A 19,955-nucleotide genomic window follows, 5' to 3' on the forward strand; every position below is an offset into this window, starting at 1 on the left:
AGAGAACTGAGAATGAGGGGAGTCCATGATGTAAGTTGGTGTGCTCTGAGTCCAAAGGTCTAGACAACCAGGAGTGCCAGAGTCTAAGGGCAAAAGAAGATGGATGTCCTAGCTCCCATGGAGAGACCAGACTTGCTTTTCTTCTACCTTTTGTTCTATTGAGCCTCTCAACTGATTGGATGATTGATGCCCACCAGAATTGGTAAGAGTGATCTTCTTAGTCTACTAAGATTCAAATTCCAGAAACACCATCATAGACAATGTAAGAAAGAATGTTTCTCAGCGATTTGGGCATTCCTTAGCTGAGTCAAGTTACGTAAAATTAACCATCGTAGGATCCATACCTGAGCTAATTTTGTACCCATGTCTTTGTCATCCAACACCTTATAGAACGCTTTGCCCCTAAATATTTGTTGCCCTACTGCTACTTTATTCATTCATTCAATTAATGTGTATTTGGCACCTACTGTGTGGTTGGTATTAGAGATCTGGATTAGAAAGGTATCAGTATTTTTCTGCCTGGGAATTTAGCATTATAAACATAGGAACTCCAAAATAATGGGTTCTTGTGGTATGCTGGCAGTCAAGAAAGTGTTGATGGCTTAATCCCCATCTATGGTTGCTTTTAGTGAGAAGACAGTATTCCTTTTGCATTTCATCTGTGTACCAGAGAAATCTGATATCGTAGCACTGAAGAGATACTAAGCAGCAATGTCCGCCATACTACTGGAGATAAACTTTGATTTCTAGGGATCTAATGACAGAACTCCTCGGAACTTTGGAGCCAGTGAAGATACTTAAGTCATCTCCTCATCCTGAAAAACTGATAGGCACTCAGCTCAAAGAACTACCAGTAAAATTCATTAGGGATTTTTATGTTAGGAAGATGGTAAATCATGGGAAAATTGATTATTTTGCCATACAAGTGTTACAGCATGAAAGTATATGAAGATGCTGATTTTATAATTGAGGAGTCTTTTTTAATGTAGATTTTACAGTTTGTCAAGAGAACTTTGGAGGCTAGGTCAATAGAAAACAAATATTTCCTGGGGCACCTGGGTGGCTCAGTAGGTTAAGCGTCTGACTTTGGCTCAGGTCATGATCCCACAGTTTGTGAGTACGAGCCCTGCATCTGGCTCTCTGCTGTCAGCACAGAGCCCGCTTTGGATCCTCTGTCTCCTTCTCTTTCTGGCCCACCCCTGCTTGCGTGCTCTCTCTCTCAAAAATAAATGAAAACATTTATAAAGCAAGTATCTCCTGAAGCTTTTCTCAGAATCAGAAAAGTGTTCTTTCTTACTCTGTAAAGTATTATATTCTTTCTTTTCTTGGTGGCCCAGCAAAGGGATAATATCTTTTGAACTTGGGAGTAACTAGTTTACTAGTGACTAGTAACTAGTATGCTAATTTGTATGTAATTAGTATACAGAGTATTTAATTGTAATTAAACTATAGTAAAGTGTGGAAGAAAATGTGAGAGGATTAAGTTTTAACTATTTTAGGTTATGTCTGTAATTTCAAATTAATAATACTATATTAACTTGCAAAAGCCTATGTTCTGTGTCAACAAAAAAAGTATGAATAGAGACCGCCAGTCAGATTCTCAACATATTCAGTTCCTCAAGTTGATATCAAGACTTAGTAGAGATATCGTGATGCGTGTGATAATAAATATTTCTCTTAATGTTACAGAGTATTGAGCTATTGAAGGGTTAAATGTTAAGAATTATTAATTTTCATTTTTAGTAAGTAAGGAGTCACTGAAAGGTTCTAAGTAGATGAATAACAGAATCACATTCATTAATATTTTAAGGATAATTTTTTACTATATTGTGGAGAGCAGACTGAAGGCAGGTATGAACAGGGGCATACACTCTAAAAATGAGTTTAGTTTTGCAGGCGTGTGTACACGACTGTCCACTGACACCCAGTGTGGGGTAGAATTGGAGTGGTGGCAATGGAGACAGTGGACAGATTGGAGAGGTAGAATTGGGAGCTACAAGTCTGTTCTCATATCCAATGTGGGTTTTCCCCCCACACCAAGCAATTACCTAATACCACCTGGGTGTCCTACAATTCTGCCACTCTCTACCTGGAGATAGCATCAGATCCCACAAGTTAAGATTCAGTCCTACAGCCCCTCCCCCGGCCACACATACACTTCACAAGCCAGTGGCAAATCCAGGTTGTCACCTGTCCTTCCAGCCAACCAATCAGCTGTAGATTGGGTTCCATTAATTTCCTAGAGCTGCTCTTAGAACCCAGAGAAGCATTTTACTTACTAGATTATCGGTTTATTGTAAAAGGATATAACTCATGAGCAGCCAGCTGGAAGCGATGCATAGGGCATGGCATGGGGGGAGGAGCTCAGTGCTTCCATGTTCTCTCTGAGTGCACCCCTCTCCCCAGATCTTCATGTGTTCACCAACCTGGAAGCTCTTTGAACCTCATGATTTTGGGTTTTTTATGGAGGCTCCATTATGTAGGCACAAATGATTAAATCATCAACCATTGATGACTAAACTCAATCTTTAGTCCCTCTCCCCTTTCTGGACACCCTGGCGTATGGGACTGAAAGCCCAACACTCAAATTACATTGTTGGTTCTCCTGACCACCAACTCCCCATCTTTTGGTGTGGTCCAGAATTTCATTAACATAACAAAAGACACCTTTGTCATTCTTAGCACCTAGGTTAATTTCAAGGGTTTTAGGAACTATGTGACAGAAATGGGACCGAAGAACAAACATATTTCTTATTATAAATCACAGTATCACAGTGGTATTTAATGATCTATTGTGCATATCTGGGGAGAATAAAGTCCAGAATCATAAACAAATTTGGGGACTAGGTAACTTGGGTAAATGATGGTACCATGGACTAAGATAGGAAAACAACAGAATGAGAACAGGTTTGTAGGTTGTCTGTGATGTCAGTTTTGGACATGAACCTGTGGATTTTCTAGAGTGGGTGCCGGGGACAGTTGTGTACCCACCATTATTGGTTACTGAAGCTGTGAGGATTGGTGAAATTATTTAGACAAAAATCTAAGAAAATAGAAATTTAAAAGAATCCCAATGAGAAGAGTAGCTTGAGAGAGTAGGAGGCATCCACAGAGAAGAAGAGCAGCCAGAGAGGTGGGAAGGAAGGCAGGGAGGGGTGTATTGAAAACCATAAGAAGAATTTGTTTCAGGAAGAAAGGAGAAGCCAACAAAGTAAAAAGCTAACGATAGGTTACAATACTGGTGGCATATGGTAATGAGAGCATATATAATTATTCCATTGATACGAATATTTAGCTATTCAAATTTCAACAAAGCATTGAGTGAGAAAGGATAAATATTGGCCTTTGTCACTCAAACATTTCTATTCTATATAGAATTATTACTATAATTCTTATTCGGTAATTCAAGTTAGTTATACAAAAGACATACAGTATGGGGGGAAGAGCAAGCACAATTCATGGAAAAATATCATAGAAATTTTGCATTGGAAATGCCACAAAAGTATCTTTTATCTTTTATATTTTATATTCCTTCTTTTATATTCCTTCAGATCCCTTAATCAGTTTGCTTTAGGCATGCACACTGTTGCACACTTTCTCATATTGACCCAAACATTATTTTTTGAGGTCAGACATTAAGTCATCCATCCATCCACCCATCCACCCATCCATCCATCCATCCATCCATCCATCCATTCATCATTTATTGAGAGTGCTATATATTACGTGAGAAGAAGATGATAATGTAAAGGCATGACCCCTGCCACCAAGACATGTATGTGCTAAGACAGAAGGCAAGTATGTAATTAAGTTAATTCAATAAAACATTGTTGTACTATGAGAGTGGTGGTCATTTCTTGTCATGTGTAGGGGGTGAGGGTGAGGCCAGGAATGTACTCATACAGAACAGATGAGAATTAAATGAATCAATGTTGGGATTCAACACCATAAAACTGAAAGGCAAAAGCATATTTCCTAAACATAAGGAACAGAGGAACGGTGGGGAAGAGGAACTGGATATTTGGAGCAATGGTCGTAGAGTCAGCACATGCAAAATCCATTGGAGGAGATGCAAGTCATTGATCTTGTCAGAGCCTAGTATTTTGGTACTTCCTCTTTTACTCTTTAAATATTGGAAGGCTGCTCTCTCCACTCTCCACTGTGGTGTAAACATAGACAAAGCTGTTGGAGCATAACTTCTTATCGTCGCCCTTGCCCTCACAGGGTGTATATGAGTTTCACAGTGGCACTCTTACAAGTTAAGGATCATTATTAGAAGGAAATATTTCAGTTGTACTGTGAACTTGAACACAACAGTAAGTATAATTCTTCCAGTGGTTGGACGTACTCATCCCAGTATTTTATTTCTAGAAAGGCAAGGAGAACTAAGAAGAGAGCATGAAATGGTAAGCTGTAGTCATTCCTCAATGAGGAAGTTTGTATTGTTATTTTGGCTGGATTGCTCCTGATTCTATAGCCTCCATTAAAATGGTGGGAACAAATAATCCTAGATTTTTGAGGCAGTGGGGTTCTGAACAGTTAGAGCTGGCCTTTGAGTTCTACTCCCGCCTGATCTTTGGGGAAGCTCCTAACATTTTTAAGTTTGAAATGTCTCAGACAATAAAATGCCTTATTGGATCAGTGTGAGGAATGAATAATTAATGCATGTAAAGCACTTAACAGAGTATGATACATGGTAAGCAAATACTTACAATCTTGATTGCCATTATTATGTGCTACTATAATAAATAGAGTAGTCATTCCTAAACAGATATGGGCATAAAAATCACTAGTAGAAGCTTTTCAAAATGTACATGGTAGGGCCCCATTACCTTTAATTTTTTATTCTGTAGTTATGGGTTATGTATTAGGTATTTTCAAAGTTCTATAAATAAAAATGAAAAAAAAAAAAAAAAAGAGGGGCACCAGGGCGGCTCAGTTGATTGAGCGTCCAGCTCTTGATTTTGGCTCAGGTCATGATCCCAGGGTCGTGGGTTCAAGCCCTGCATCAGGCTTTATGCTGAGCATGGAGGCTGCTTGAGATTGTCTCTCTGTCTCGCCTGCTCACGTGCTCTCTCTTAGCTAAATAATATGGAAAAAAGTTCTAGAAATTATCATGATATCGTTAAGAGTCACCAATATAATACCATCACTAATTTTTTGAATGAAACTTAGTGGATTTTTACATCATTTTAAACTACCAAGAACTATGGCCTTCTTTAGTTCATGGAGTCTTGTCATTTAGGTGATTTAAGTAAACTGTGGTAAACCTGCTTTATTCGGATAACAAAGCATTTGGTAAAATGTCAGAACAAAGCAGATAGAATTCTACAGCTTGAAGGAGTTGGTCAGAAAGAGGCATTTCTTCATGTTTTTATTTTATTGAAGCCGTTCTGGAAAGATGCCTATGATTTTGCTTCAGGGTGCTGATTCCTGTCATCTGCTGTCTTGCTAGGTGACCCAGAATGACACTGTGGTTGTTTAAAACATTAATCTGTCAGTTTTGTAAACTTCCATGGACAGCTCTTTGCCATAGTTTTTGACTCATCAGTGAGGTCTACACAACGTTATAGTTGACATTGATTTGTTCCATTCCATCCTGACATCATGGCTTTGTTCTTTCCAGATTTGTTGGACACTTTGCTGTAGGCTTCCTATCATTACCCTGTCATGTGTGCCACCGTCCCTTTGATTTGGCTTCAGAACATGTCTCAGTGGGATGAAATTGACATTGCCAGGAGTTTGTGGCTATGAAATCAACTCATTCATGTGAAACAGGAATTAAAAGTGATGTGGGGGGAAAAGGTCACCTAAGATTATCTGATGGTATAAATCCTTGATGGACACAGGGATGGGGGGCACTGGGAAGCAAAACCTCATCTGCACAGTGGTTGGACACGAGCTAGAATACAGTCCTGGAAATCACTGCATCCTAGGGCCTGAAGAGAGATGCAGTGATCTTCCATTCTGTCATTTTATATAGAACTGGCAAGGTTGCATTAGCATTGATGCTTCTGAGAATGAGGCCTTAGAACCTGGTGTGGGATGTGGTTAGGCTTGGGTAAGGAGTAGGAGGACCGACCAGTGTAACTTACAATAATCTTGCTGAGAACGCCCCTCAGATGGTAGGTACGAAGGCCAAGGACATTTGAGGTTCACTCATACTGTGGTTTGTACTCCTTGGCTCTGAAGTTTCTGATTTCTTTTAGAAAAGGAACTGACCTCCAAGTAAAGAAGGTAAATGGAACTCTTGCGTTAATATGTGCTCCCTCGCCAAAGTGGACTTTTTAAAAGGGATAACCCCATAAACATCTCACCAAGTTTGAGCGGCCATCAACTCAAAATTATTTCACATGCCATGAAGAAGGCCACAGTGCTTCTGATCAAACTAGAATACACTATGAAATATAAGTCATCCCAATTCAAGAGCGAATAAACCCAGAAGCATTAAAAGGTGAAGTCTTAGAACTGATTAAACATGGTTCATAGACAAAGTGGTAAATAACTTATCATATCTAAGAAAATGAGTTCTAAACAGAAGAAGTAAAAACATAGGCTAATTTATAAGGAAAGTCTTGGAAAGGTTTGTAAGAGTGGGGACATGGGGTATGAAGTATAGTTCTACAAACAGGAGATTGCTTGCAAATCTGTTTAAGTATCAATTGACCCCCAAGTCCCTGACCCTACCATACACCAGATGACTGTTCCTCTCCCACACTGGCGAACACTAGAGGTATAACATCTGGAGGGGATGAAATTAGAGTCTCTTAACTCAGGGGCATGAGGAAGAGTGAGTGATAAAGTCCGTATTGAAAGTTGACAGTGGGAGTAAGTGAAATATTACTTACTAAATTTTGAGCAACCCCCGTCACCCTGCCGCCAGCCTCTGCCCCTAGACAGTTTTCAGAACAGGACAGCCACATGTGTATACTCAAAGATGGAGCTTGAGAGAGCCATCTTTGGGAGTTCTGCACGGACACACCCACGGATCCTCCTGGAAGAGCACAGATAACCAGCTCGTTTCACCAAAGGTCTGATCAGCTCTCTGAACGCCCTCTCAAATAGAAGAAGCCTGCCAGGGAATTTGATATGTTCAAAAGCCTAGAACATGAAAGAAAGACTCTAAAACAAATGGAAAATCATTATAAAATAGGAAGTATGCAAAGAGAAGAAAACATAATATTAACATCATGGAGAGAGGAAAAAAAGATTTCACATAAAATAAATATTGGCTGATAATTAAAAGAAAGATTCAGAGAACAAAAATGAGAAATTTAAAAATTTAAATTTCTGAGAAATTTAAAGTATAATAACATATTGGCGCTGATGATGATTAAATTGAGGAAACTTCCCAGAAAGTAAAAGCAAAACATAAAAGAGATGGGAAACTAGAAAAGAAATAGATTTAAATAAGAAACTTAGTCAACTGATGTATATAACATCTGAAGAGTTAAAAACACAAAAACAGCAACAAGAAAATCTTTTTCTATTTTTTTTTTTAATGATGTTTTTTAATTTTTGACAGAGAGTGCAAACGGGGGAGGGGCAGAGAAAGGGAGACACAGAAACCAAAACAGGCTCTAGGCTCCAAACTGTCAGCACAGAGCCCGACGCGGGGCGTGAACTCACGAGACATGAGCTCATGACCTGAGCTGCAGCACAGAGCCCGACGCGGGGCGTGAACTCACGAGACATGAGCTCATGACCTGAGCTGAAGTCGGATGTTTACCTGACTGAGCCACCCAGGCACCCCAAGAAAAATTTTTTTTCAAGGGAGAAAAGCATGAAGAAATTTCGAATAGAGTTATAGAATTGCCTAGAACTGAACAATGTAAGTTTCTGGGTTGAAAGGTCCCACTAAAGGTCCTGAAAATGTCTCACATTTCAGGACTAAAGGTCCTGAAAATAGACATATCACAACAGAATTTTAGAACACTAGGGACCAAGAAAAGATACAAGTTTTCTGGGAAGAAGTAAAAGCAGATTTCACGCAAAAAATAATAAAAATTTATAATGTTTCACACTTTTCAACAGCCACACTGGAAGGCAGGAGATAATGAAGTGCTAGCTGAAAATTCTAAGGGAAAATTATTTCCGACCTAGAATTCTCTACTTCTGTAACTAGTTTTAGAACTAAGTTTGAGAGTAGAATAAAAACATATCAGATATGCAAGATCTCAAAAAACTGCCTCCCACTCTCTCTTTCTCTCTGGAGAGACATTTTCTACCAGAAAAGGAAACAAAGTAGGAAAACGAAATAGCAGGTCTAGAAAGAGGGAACCCACATAAGAGAAGGCCAGAGGAGATCCCCAGCTTGAAGGTGAAGGGAGGGTCCAGGATGACCACTGTGTAAAGAGGCCAGATTAGAACAGGTTGGAAGACACCAGAAGAGAGTTTTTTTTCAATGGATAGAACTGATATGTTCTTTCCTGTGTTGGATTTATTGAGAGAAGTTGATATCAAGCAAGGGAAGTTTTTGGTTGGATTCATGGTAAGTACATAGACAGCTGAACAAGTGAACAGTAGTAACAAAAAAGACAAGCCATTCATTTGGAGAAAACAAAATGTTTGATATTGGTGTGAAGAAAGCCATGGTATGAAGCATGTGCGTTTTGATATTGTTCTACTGAACGTCAAAGTTTAAAATATGTAGAGAACATGGGGGAAGATGGGCAAAGTGTCAATGCATGATGGCAGATGGGGAAATGGAGCTAAATCCTTGTCTTCTACTGTGGGAAATCAATTGATGATGCCTATAACCAAAAATTTCAGGAATAGTAATGTTTGAAAGTTAATGGAGATTTGGAAATAGAAATCAGTAAAGGAGTTAAAAGTGCTTGACTCTGAAGAAGAGAAAATGACAAGGTGGAATTGCTGCTAGTTTTCAAACAAACTTGATCAAATCTTTTACCCGCTTCAATTTGTACATATTTAGATGGATTGAACAGTGACAAGTATTTTCCCTTATACAGTTAGAAAGATAGATGACAATTAGATTATCTTTTTATATATAATTTTATATATTTATATTTTATGTGTGTTATTATATATTTATTATATATAAGGCATGTATAATTATGTAATATGCAAATAAGTGTATTTTTATATATGCATAAAATCAAAGAGGCACTGATTAGAAGGAAAAAAAGCAAAACAAAGAAAATTTAAACAAAAGAAACATCACCTAGATAAACCTTTAACAGCTCTTTTAAGTAAGGATCGCACAAGTTTATTACAATTGATGAGCTGACTGAATTCTGAGAATAGCACTATGAGGAAATCATTTCATAGAGCTGCTGATATTTTTTAAGTCCTGTGGAAGTTTTCTCACCTTCACTTGTGACCAGGAAATGCCTTCTTTGAAAAAAAAATACTTTGTAACAAACCATTTAGCAATTTCATTCCAGGGAACTTGATACCAGGATCTTGTGTCATTTATTCACCCACATGCACCTAGTTCCAGTTACATATCCAGAGTTTTACTCACAAGATAAAATGATCACTTAGGACCTAGTCCCTTCCTTTAGAAGTAATCATAATATTAAAGAAATAATCATAATAAAGTACATAAAGTATGAGAACAAAAGTATAAACTGATTATCATTGGATCCCAAATTATAGCATTATAGACTCTTGACAAGTGGACATTAGAACAGCTGGCCATTAAAGGAAAGTAGACCTGTTGCCCATTAATAGGTTTTCCATTCCCATCTACGTTGACCTAACAGGCCTCACTTAGGAGACCCTGGGAGCCTTCACTACCATGGTCAAAACGATCAAATACCATCCCCTTTCTGCTTGTCACCTTCATGCCTACCACTGTTCTGTTGCAACATAAGACTGTGCAGGACCGCCATTTTGTGTCTTGGTAGGTGCCGGTCCTCATTCTACCTTACTCTTATAGGAGAAAGGTTGACGAAGAAGTCTTGATGCCTTACGATGTGAAGTCCACACAAACAGTCTCAGAATATGTTCTGAGTCCATCTTCCCACTTCATGTGGTTGGCATGGTCAGTTTGAATCTTAAGTCATTGGCTTCTAGCAATCAGATCTACTCTGTAGAAAATGTCTTCCGCTGCCTAGAAGCTCATCCATCTTGCCCATTCTCCACTTCTGTCTAATCTCTTTTCTGTCTTCTCATATTAGAAAAATCATGGCAGGGGCGCCTGGGTGGCTCAATTAGTTGGGTGACCAACTTCGGCTCAGGTCATGATCTCACAGTTTGTGAGTTCGAGCCCCACATGTCTGTGCTGACAGCTCAGTGCCCGGAGCCTATTTCGGATTCTATGTCTCCCCCTCTCTCTGCCCCTCCCCTGCTCACGCACTGTGTCTCTGTCTCTCAATAATAAATAATCATTTAAAAAAAAATTTTTAAAGAAAAATCATGGCAAATCTATATTTACTGAATTCACTATGCAGTCTAAAGTTTTCTACTTCCTTAAAGTTTATTTATTTTTGAGGGAGAGAAAACACAAGTGGGGCAAGGGCAGAGAGAGAGAGGGAGACACAGAATCTGAAGGAGGCTCCAGGTTCTGAGCTGTCAGCTCAAGTCAGGGCTCAAACCCACAACTGTGAGATTATGGCCTGAGCCTAAGTTCGACGCTTAACCAACTGAGCCACCCAGGCACCCTTAAGGTTTTCCACTTCCTTAAATCTAGTTAGTATAGTCCCAATTTATGCTATGGTATATTGTTAAGTAAATTATTTATTGAAGGAATTAATAAAACTGTAAGTATGTGTTTTCTGATTTCATTTTTCACGTTGAGTTAGCTAAGCCCCTTCAAGAGGCTTTCTATGCTTTTATCCTCTTAAAAACATTTAATAAACTGTATTTAATTAAGTGGAATTAATTATTAATTAATTATTAATGTAGACTCTTTAGGAAAAAGTTATAAACTATACGACAATTTTTCTTATAATACTAATGTGTTATGTGACCTAATGATGTGCTATTCTAAGAGTGAGTATCATTTAGATCTGGCTCTTAGTAAATTTTAATGAACTCTGGTATCATATATCTGCTACTTTTATAAAATTTTATCTCTAAAATAAGATAATTTCCACAGAGTGGGGAGATTTAGGTTTTCTAACACTACTTAGCTTTTTCTTCAAACTTCTTTTATCAAAGAATGCCTTCTTTAATCCACATCCCAATGTTAATTCCCATGAAATACAGTACAGTTTTATTTAAGCATTATTGATATTAAAAACTGGCTATATTTAATACACACAATTTGGTGAGTTTGGACATATGCCTATACCCACAATACCAGCACCACAATGAAGGTAATAAAAATATCCATCACCTCCAAAAGTTTTTGCCCCATTTATTTCTTATTTGTTTATTTATTTATTGGTGATAAGAACACTTAATATGAGATATACAATCTTAACAAATTTTTAAGTGCACAACATTGTGTTGTTAACTATAGGCACTATGTTGCATAGCACATGGCTAGAACTTGTTCATCTTGTATAACTGAAACTTTGTACCTATTGAACAACTCCCTATTTCCCCCACTCCCTAGCCTCTGGCAACCATCATCCTATCCTATTTTCTGATCCTATTAAGTTTGACTGTTTCACACATCTCATATAAGTGGAGTCAGGTGCCTTTTGTCCTCTGTCACTGACTTACTTCACTTAGTATCCTGTCTTCTAGGTCCATCCATGTTGTTGCAGATGGTGCTAATTCATTCTTTTCTAAGGCTGAATGATGTTCCATTGTAGGTGTCTACCATAGTTTCTTTATCCTGCTGTCTGTTGTCCATTTAAGTGGTTTGCACACATTGGCTCTCGTGAATAGTGCTACAATGAACATGAGAGTGCAGAGATGTCTCGACTGTAGTTCTTTGGCCATATACCCAGGAGTGCAATTGCTAGATCATATGACAGTTCTATCTTTAATATTTTATGGAACCTCCATACTATTTTACATCATGGCTGCAACAATTTACATCCCCACCAAGAACATCTAAGCATTCCGATTTCTCTACATCCTTGTCCAACTTGTTATCTTTTGTTTGCTTTGATAATAGTCATTCTAACAGGTACGAGGTGGTATCTCATTATAGTTTTGATTTGTATTTTCTTGATTAGTCATATTGAGCACCTTTTTATATACTTGTTGGCCATTTGTAGGTCTTATTTGGAGAAATGTTTATTCAAGTACTTTGTCCAATTTTTTTCCCTACTGGGTTGAGCTCCTTCTGTATTTTGGAAATTAACTCCTTTAAATATTTTCTCCCATTCTATAGGTTACCTTCTCACTCTGTTGGCTATTTCCTCTGCTAAAAGGAAAGGAAGCATTTTAGTTCGGTGTAGTCCTGCTTGCCTAGTTCTGCTTTTGTTTCCTCTGCCTTTGGTGTCAATCACTTTTTCAAGCCTGATTTACATCATCACTTCTGCAGTGAAACTGCCGAGAAGGTGGCCATGCTAGCAGTCTTTGTCCTGTAATTCTTCCTCTATTTATTTTGCTGGCTTCTCTTGTTCCTTCTACCCTCCAAATCCCAAACCTTCAAAGATCTTTCTTTGCTCTTCTTATCTGTTCTTACAGTCTCCCCTTCACTGAACTAATTTAGTCCCACATATTCACTTTCAGCCAGCATTACAAATTTCACTGAATATATCCACATTCTTTTATTTTTTCCAGTTGATTTCTTGGCTACCCACCTGGCCTTGTCAACAACATTCCTGTCATGAATGCTCTTCTATCTATCTCAAAGTCTTTCAGAAACCCAGGGGGTTATTCATTCCTAAGAGGCCTGTTGTCCCTCCAAGCATGAAATCTAGTTAGAATTGGAGACTGTAATGTTTGCACCTACACTACAGTTCAAGTATCCCCAGTGGAGTGGAAGCTCACTCATTTTTGTGACAATGCCCTAGGTGATACCATGGAGGCTGTAAGGCCACACGAGTCTCTGAGTTTGAGAACAGGCCCAGCTCTTCTAGTTCCCAATTCTAAAGTCAGTTTTCAATTCCAGGCATAAAAACCACACTAAACTCTGCGTAGGTCCTGAGAGCTCCCAACCCCAGTGATGTGCTGTGGCAAGAACAGCCCCCCTTCCTCATGAGCTTGAGGCCCTTTGGTTTGGGGTAAAGTAGGAAATGACTGTAATATGAGCGCTAGGCTGGAGGACATTTCAGAACCTGGTCTCTAGAGTTCAGAGAAATAAAAACTATTTAAATGACGAGTCTTAATATGAATGAGTGAAATTCATAGTTTATATTGGCATCACATGCCCACCATGTTAATGGACTGCTATGGCCTCTAAAACAAAAGAATTGACAATAAGAGGAAGATGTCATCTACCCAATATTAGGTAGCTTCTTCAATTAATTACCCCTTGTCTATGTCCAGATCTCCTAAACACCATTCTTTAGCTCACTCTCTTTGCTCCTTTTGAAAGAAGAATTTTTTTTTTCCTGGCCAAGGCTAATAAGCCTTTCACCTTAATGAACATTTTTGTAAAATGAGAGAAAAAAACCCCAGAATCTAGGAAATAGCGGTGTGATGATGTTTACACAAGGTAATACATGTAAAGCATTTAGCTCAGTGCAGATACATATATCTAACAGGTGTTTATTGAGTAACTTCTATGTGCCAGGACTGCTCTAGACACCAGATGCATTGGCAACACAGCACAAAAAAATTTCTGGTTTATACGTGGTCCTAGAAATAAAGTACTCAATAGTGAGCACTTGATAAAAAATTGTTTCCAATTTTATTCTTGTGTTTTGTGCTGTTACGTTGATAAAACATAGGATTGTAGATGAAGAAGAGAAACTTCCTTGCTCCTTGAGGACCTTAACATTTACTATGTACTCCTTAGCAAAGCACAGGGGAAAATTCACTTAATTACTTCCTTGGTTCATATACACGATGACAAAGTAAACATTTATTGAATGGACCTTTTAAAAAGGCAACATATTGATACCGTTGCCTTAATAAAGAAAATGTCAGTTCAGTTAAGAAGTCATCAGGTAAATAAAACAAACAAGTAACCCAAAGTAGCCATCTATTTTTAATAATAGTGAACAACATTGAAGAGAATGTGCAAACGCATAAGTATTTGCTTGGTTAGTAGCTCATTGACTGGGAGTTTTAAAATACGGCAGAAAATACACATTTACAAATCAAGCATAGAGGAAACTTGTTAATTCTTAAAACCTTGCGGCTTTCAGGTAAGATAGACTAACAGGGCCCGGCAGTACCTTCCCACATGAAACAACACATCACAGAGAATATGAAACACCAACTTTCAGGACTCTGAACTTTAGGCAGTGAAGAAAGGTGGTTCGTAAGAGACACGGAACAAATACACTGGGTGCACAATTTCCCCAGCTACAACAGTGTAGAAAGGGGAACCCATGGGGCGCCCGGGGGGCTCACTAGCGTGAGCATCTGACTTGACTTCAGCTCAGGTCGTGATCCCACATTTCATGAGTTCAAGTGCCATGTCAGTCTCTGTGCTGACACTGCACAGCCTGCTTGGGATTCCCTCTCCCTCTCTCTCTGCCCCTCCCCTGATTGTGCTCTCTCTCTCTCTCTCTCTCTCTCTCTCTCTCAAAAAGAAAAAAAAAAAAGGTGGGGGGTACCCAGGCAGAGCCCAGAGAACTCCCTGCACTGGGGAGACAGTGCAGACAGTCCACGGAGGTAAAGGTAACTAGAATTTGTGGAGCAAAGTAGGAGGGCGATCACCGCTCAGACCAAGAACCCTGGAGATCTGCAGAGGGTCCACTTGTGCTATTCAGCTGAGACCTGAGAGCCTGCATATGTAAAAGGAAACCACCAGGGGGCAGGGAAGGAACCATCTGAGAGGATGGGAAGAAACAGTACCTGGGGGCTCACCTGGGGCCAGGAATATGTGTCCACACTGACCAGCCGAACTGGGAAACCCACCATCCATTGGATGTTGAGTACTTGGAAGGATCCGCCCAGGTAAAGGAGTACTTAGCCCTAGACCAAATGCTGCTCTGTCTCCCCTAACAAAGCTGAGCTGCAAGACTCAAGTGTATCCAATTGCTTCCAAGTAGTTGTGCCCCCAAACAGGCTTAAAATACCTGTAAGGAATATGAAGATATGCAGCACACAAGGGGGAAATTCAAAATGTGTTATGTTTTATGAAAGATCACCATACCATACAGACATCACCCAGTGCTCATCCCAAGAAGTGCCCCCCTCAATGCCCATCACCCATTTTCCCCTCCCCCCGACCCAGCGATGAATCACCAGAATCTACCCCCGATACTCTATGTTAGCCAACTTGACAATACATTGCATTTATGAATTTTTAAAGATAAAAAAAAGTGAAAATTGAGATAAAAAATGTAAAACAAACAAAAAAAAGATCACCATACCTGACAAGGAGCAGAAATAGGGCCTGTACTCAGGAGAAAAGTCAAGCAGTTGGAATTGACACAGGTGTGAGAATTAGCTAATCAAGACATTAAAACAGGTTTTATATGCGTATTCCCTAGATTTCTAAGTTAAAGAGACATGGAAAATCTACAAGAGACCCGAGGGAAACTTCTAGGGATGTTTGATTCATCAATGTTGGAGATAAAAATATACTCTACAGGATTAATGGTGGATTAGACATTGCAGAGGAAAAGATTGATTAACTCGACAACCAAAGGACACTGTTCAAAATGAAACACAGAGTGAGGGGAAAAAAGGATTTTAAAAATGAAACAAGAATCCATGAGCTGTGGGGCAATTCCACATGATCTAATGTATACTTAGTTATTGTCACTGAAGGAGGGGTGTTACTGGGGAAAAGAGAAAAGAAATCAAGGAATTAATGACTAAAATTTTCCCAGATTTGATGGAAATGATAAATCCACAGATTTATCCAGGAAGCCCAGCGAATCCCAAGCGTAAGAAACATGAGGGAAACTACATCAAGGAGCATTATGATCACGTTTTGTTCAGAACCAGTGATAAAGAGAAAATCATAAAAGGCAGAGAAGAAAGACACTGGATACACTAAGAACCAAATACGCAAATAACAGAGGTGTTTTGTTGTTTTTTTTTTTTGTTTTTTTTTTTTGTCAGAAACAATGTGAGAGGACAGATGCCTTACAAAAAAACGAGGGGAAAATAACAACTCTTGTTAGGCACATAAAGCTGAGAGAATCCACCAAAAGAACTTCATTCCAAGAAACACTGAAGGAAGTCTTTCAGACAGAAGGAGAATAATGCCACATGGAAATAAAGATCTACACAGAGATGAGAAGCTCTAGAAATATGTGATTCTATGTTTGCAAGGCAGCTGACATAACGAATTTCCACGTAGAGGCACCAGGGTGTCTCAGTCGGGTTAAGCATCTGACTCTCAGTTTCGGCTCAGATCATGATCTCACGGTTTTGTGGGTTTGAGCCCCACAACGGGCTGTACTTTGGCAGCATGGATCCTGCTTGGGATTCTCTCTCTTTCCCTCTCTCTCTGCCCCTCCCCTGCTCACGCTCTATCTGTCTCTCTCAAAATAAACTTAAAAAAAAAAACAATACTGAATCTCCATGTGCCTATGAAGAATGCTACATGATCTTTAAATACTGTTTTTCACGTGTTATCAATCCAAAGGTATAACTTGGTTTTCTGTTACACAGACAGATGCAGGATAAAATATAAAGCCTGGAAATGAAAATCTTCTGGAATCTGTGTATTTCTGTGGAAAGGAACTGCCAAAAAAAATTAAAATTAAAAAAATAAATAAATAAAAGCAGTAAAACTTGCTGGAAGAAGCGGTGGAGGTTAGGTCCACAAAAATGCATTTTGGTAGAGGTCTTGGTTTTCCGTCCTTACGAATAATCTTTGCCATCCTTCAGAACATGTAAGAAGAAAGATTTGAGCTCCCATAACATGCTTCCTCAGTTTTAGCACCTTAAAGGAAAAGTTGAGCTCTCATTTGTAAAGTGTCTCTTGGTTCCCCCAAATAATGTTGTTAACAGAAAAGAAATCTCCTGTGGAAAAGGCCAAGGGAATTTTTAATATGTATGGAGGACACGCCAGATCCTGCTTTTTACAGGTATCCCCCAAGAATGTCCCAGGGCAACAAAGAAAACAAATGCAACTTTTATGGGAAGACACATCTCTGCGATGTGGCGAGTTACAATTCTTCCAAACTAACCTGTATTTTTAGTATTCTCCAGCATTTTTGTTTTCCCCTACCCAAAACATAACTGTGCAGATAACTTACATTTTACAGAAATTAAATGTGACATTGTAAAAACTTTTCCTGAAAATTTTAGTGAAAATATATGCTTTGCTATAATTATGTTTAGTAAAAAACTTAAGTGTATGGGAAAATATAATGCAAGATGAAAATGTGGTACAAAAGTCCTATAATTGGAACAGCTAAGATCCTTGATACACTGATTGAATCATTTTTCGTTAATGTTGACCCTTTAACAGTGGATTTCAGGCATTCTTCAAAGCATTCTTCATTGGTTTAATTGGTTTTTTTTAAGGTGATACAGCAAATATCTCAAAAGATATTCATTTAGTAATTAGGTTGTATAGGATCAGTATCATTGCCTTTCTCCTGGAGTTTAAAGCCTACAGAAGTATAAGCATTATTTTTCTTCAGTCTACAATATATGTAAGTAATATTACGATCAAGTTAGTAGAGAGGCAGCTAGAACCCAACAGGGAATAAACACAGTACTCCAAATGATAGAAAAATTGTTTCTTTTAACATTTCATGGGATGTTACAACTTTAATGGAGGAAGTATTAATATCCATTGGGTGCTGGCCGCCAGCCAAAGAATAGTTTTTCATGGGCGGGCTCATTTAATCCTCACCCCGACTTTACGGAATAAGTATTGTAAGCCCATTTTACAGGTGATGAAATCGATATAAGAAAGATTAAATAACTTACTCAAGGCCCCACAGCCAGCAGGTGCCAGGACTGAGATCTGAACTCAGCTCTGTCCGAACTGCCAACCCTTCTTGGGTTTCCCAACAGCATCCTCTGCTTCTCCTGTTTGACATCTTGATAAATTGCATTTTTCCCCTTGACCATCATGTCACTTTGATAGGAATTCCCCTTTGCAAATAGATGATAGAACTCATCTCTTTGGTGGTTTTATTTCAGGAATTACAGTTTGAGAGACTGACCCGAGAGCTGGAGGCAGAACGCCAAATCGTAGCCAGCCAACTGGAGCGATGCAAGCTTGGATCAGAGACGGGCAGCGTGAGCAGTATCAGGTACTGGGCACGCTGCCTCCTTACAGTTCTGGGCTGTGAGCTGCCAGTGCAAGTAAATTGTGGTGTTTGTCTTCTCCTCACAAACCTGGCAGTGGAACGGAACAGTCAGTCAGATGTGGGGAGGGAATTGTAACCGATCTGATTTAAGATGTTCAAAAGGTGTCTGAAATGGCCTGATTTGTACTTGAAACTCCTTTAACAGAATTAACACCTGCCCCGGATGCAAATGGCGCATAATTGTCCATAAAGGAAGGCTCTGCATGCAGTCAGCTTGCTGGAAATCAGATTCCACAGCGCAGTCTCTCAGTCTGGTTCTCTTTTCCTAGATGATCCAGAGTTGCAGGTTCCTGAAGGGAAAGGGAGAACATTTTGATGTAACCTGTATTGTTTGCTAATATATGATGCTAAAGTGTGAAATCGCACCTCGGTTATCAACCACACAGGCAATTCTCCTGGGTAGAACAATTTCAAATTCATAAGATAGAAGAGTTACTCAGTTAGGGGCTGGTTTGAGGTTCCAGAATGTCTCAAAACAAGACTTAGTCACTTGCCCACAAAATAAATGATCCACCCTAGGACCATGTTTTCACATTTAAAAAGTGCGTGTGTGTGTGTGTGTGTGTGTGTGTGTGTGTGTGTGTGTGTAATGTGAGTATGTGTGAAAGAATCATGAAGCTCTCTATAAGACAGCTTTTATTTCTCAGTAATGCATAGTACTTTTCTGTCGTCCTGTTCTACATTGTGTTTTTGACCTTCTACATTTTTAGGGAGGAGTCTTAGTTCAGGAAACAGTAGTTGCTGTGGCAAATCAACTCCAACATTGCAGTGACTTAATGCAATAGCAGTTTGCTTCTCATTTATGCAACAGATGGAGGTAGTGGATGGTAACCAGGGGCTGCCCCTCTGCTTTCCCTCCTACAATGGTGAAGGATCCAGCATCTCTCTTGAGAGCTCTGTCATCCCTATACCTCATTGTCAATTGCATTGCCAGTTGCATCACCGCACCTACAAACCATTGGTGAAAACCAGTCACATGGCCTTTCGTAGATGAAGAAGGGTGGGGATCCCTAGACCTGGGGTCTACAGCCACTCTGCTCAGGAGCATGAATTTGATGGTCTCTTAGCCACCTGCTCTGACAAAAGAATTAAAAAGGTCCTTGTCTCCATTGCTCTAAAATATTTTATCATTGTGGTCAGAATGTTTCCCACTAGAGTCATTTGCCATCGGTCTTTTAACATTATTCTTTTTTTTTTGTTTAACAATGATGAATTTTTGCAAGGAAATCATTGCACTCTTGTTAGACTAGCTTCCTTGGGTGCAATATCATTTTCCATCCCAAAACTTTATTTTGGGCATGTGGAAGTGTATCCACCTCTGCATCCAAGTACCTAGGTTGTCAGTAGCTGTAAATGGGTACACAGGGACCCCTTAAACTCATCACAGACTTGTTGAACACCCAGATTAACCAAAGCAGAATGGACAAGAAAAAAATGCGAATTGTGCCTACCTGAAATTGTTTACAGAAGGTTGACTGGTTGAAGATGGTGAGACTAAGTCAGGGAGAAAAATGTTTGTAAATATGTATTCGAACCAGTTCCTACGGTTATACGTATTTGAAGAGCTTTTTGTTAAAGATGTTTTTTTTTTCTTTTTCCCTACTTCCTGAGAAGCTAAGACTGTCAGGTTTTTAGGTCTATACACACCACTGACTTCATGTTTATTTCGCTTTGAAACCCGTTGTG

General features: G+C 39.1%; 1 protein-coding gene across 3 annotated transcripts in view; it reads left to right on the forward strand.

The window, feature by feature from the left end:
- CTNND2 (catenin delta 2) overlaps positions 1-19,955 on the forward strand; it is a 931,760-nt gene that overhangs the window by 338,304 nt on the left and 573,501 nt on the right. For all 3 annotated transcript variants that reach the window (XM_042997513.1, XM_042997503.1, XM_042997520.1), the window contains one exon: positions 18,100-18,212. In XM_042997513.1, coding sequence (XP_042853447.1) covers positions 18,100-18,212 — 113 coding nt within the window. The remainder of the gene's footprint in view (positions 1-18,099; positions 18,213-19,955) is intronic.

The sequence above is a fragment of the Panthera tigris genome, chromosome A1 (assembly GCF_018350195.1).
Source record: "Panthera tigris isolate Pti1 chromosome A1, P.tigris_Pti1_mat1.1, whole genome shotgun sequence".
Taxonomy (NCBI): domain Eukaryota; kingdom Metazoa; phylum Chordata; class Mammalia; order Carnivora; family Felidae; genus Panthera; species Panthera tigris.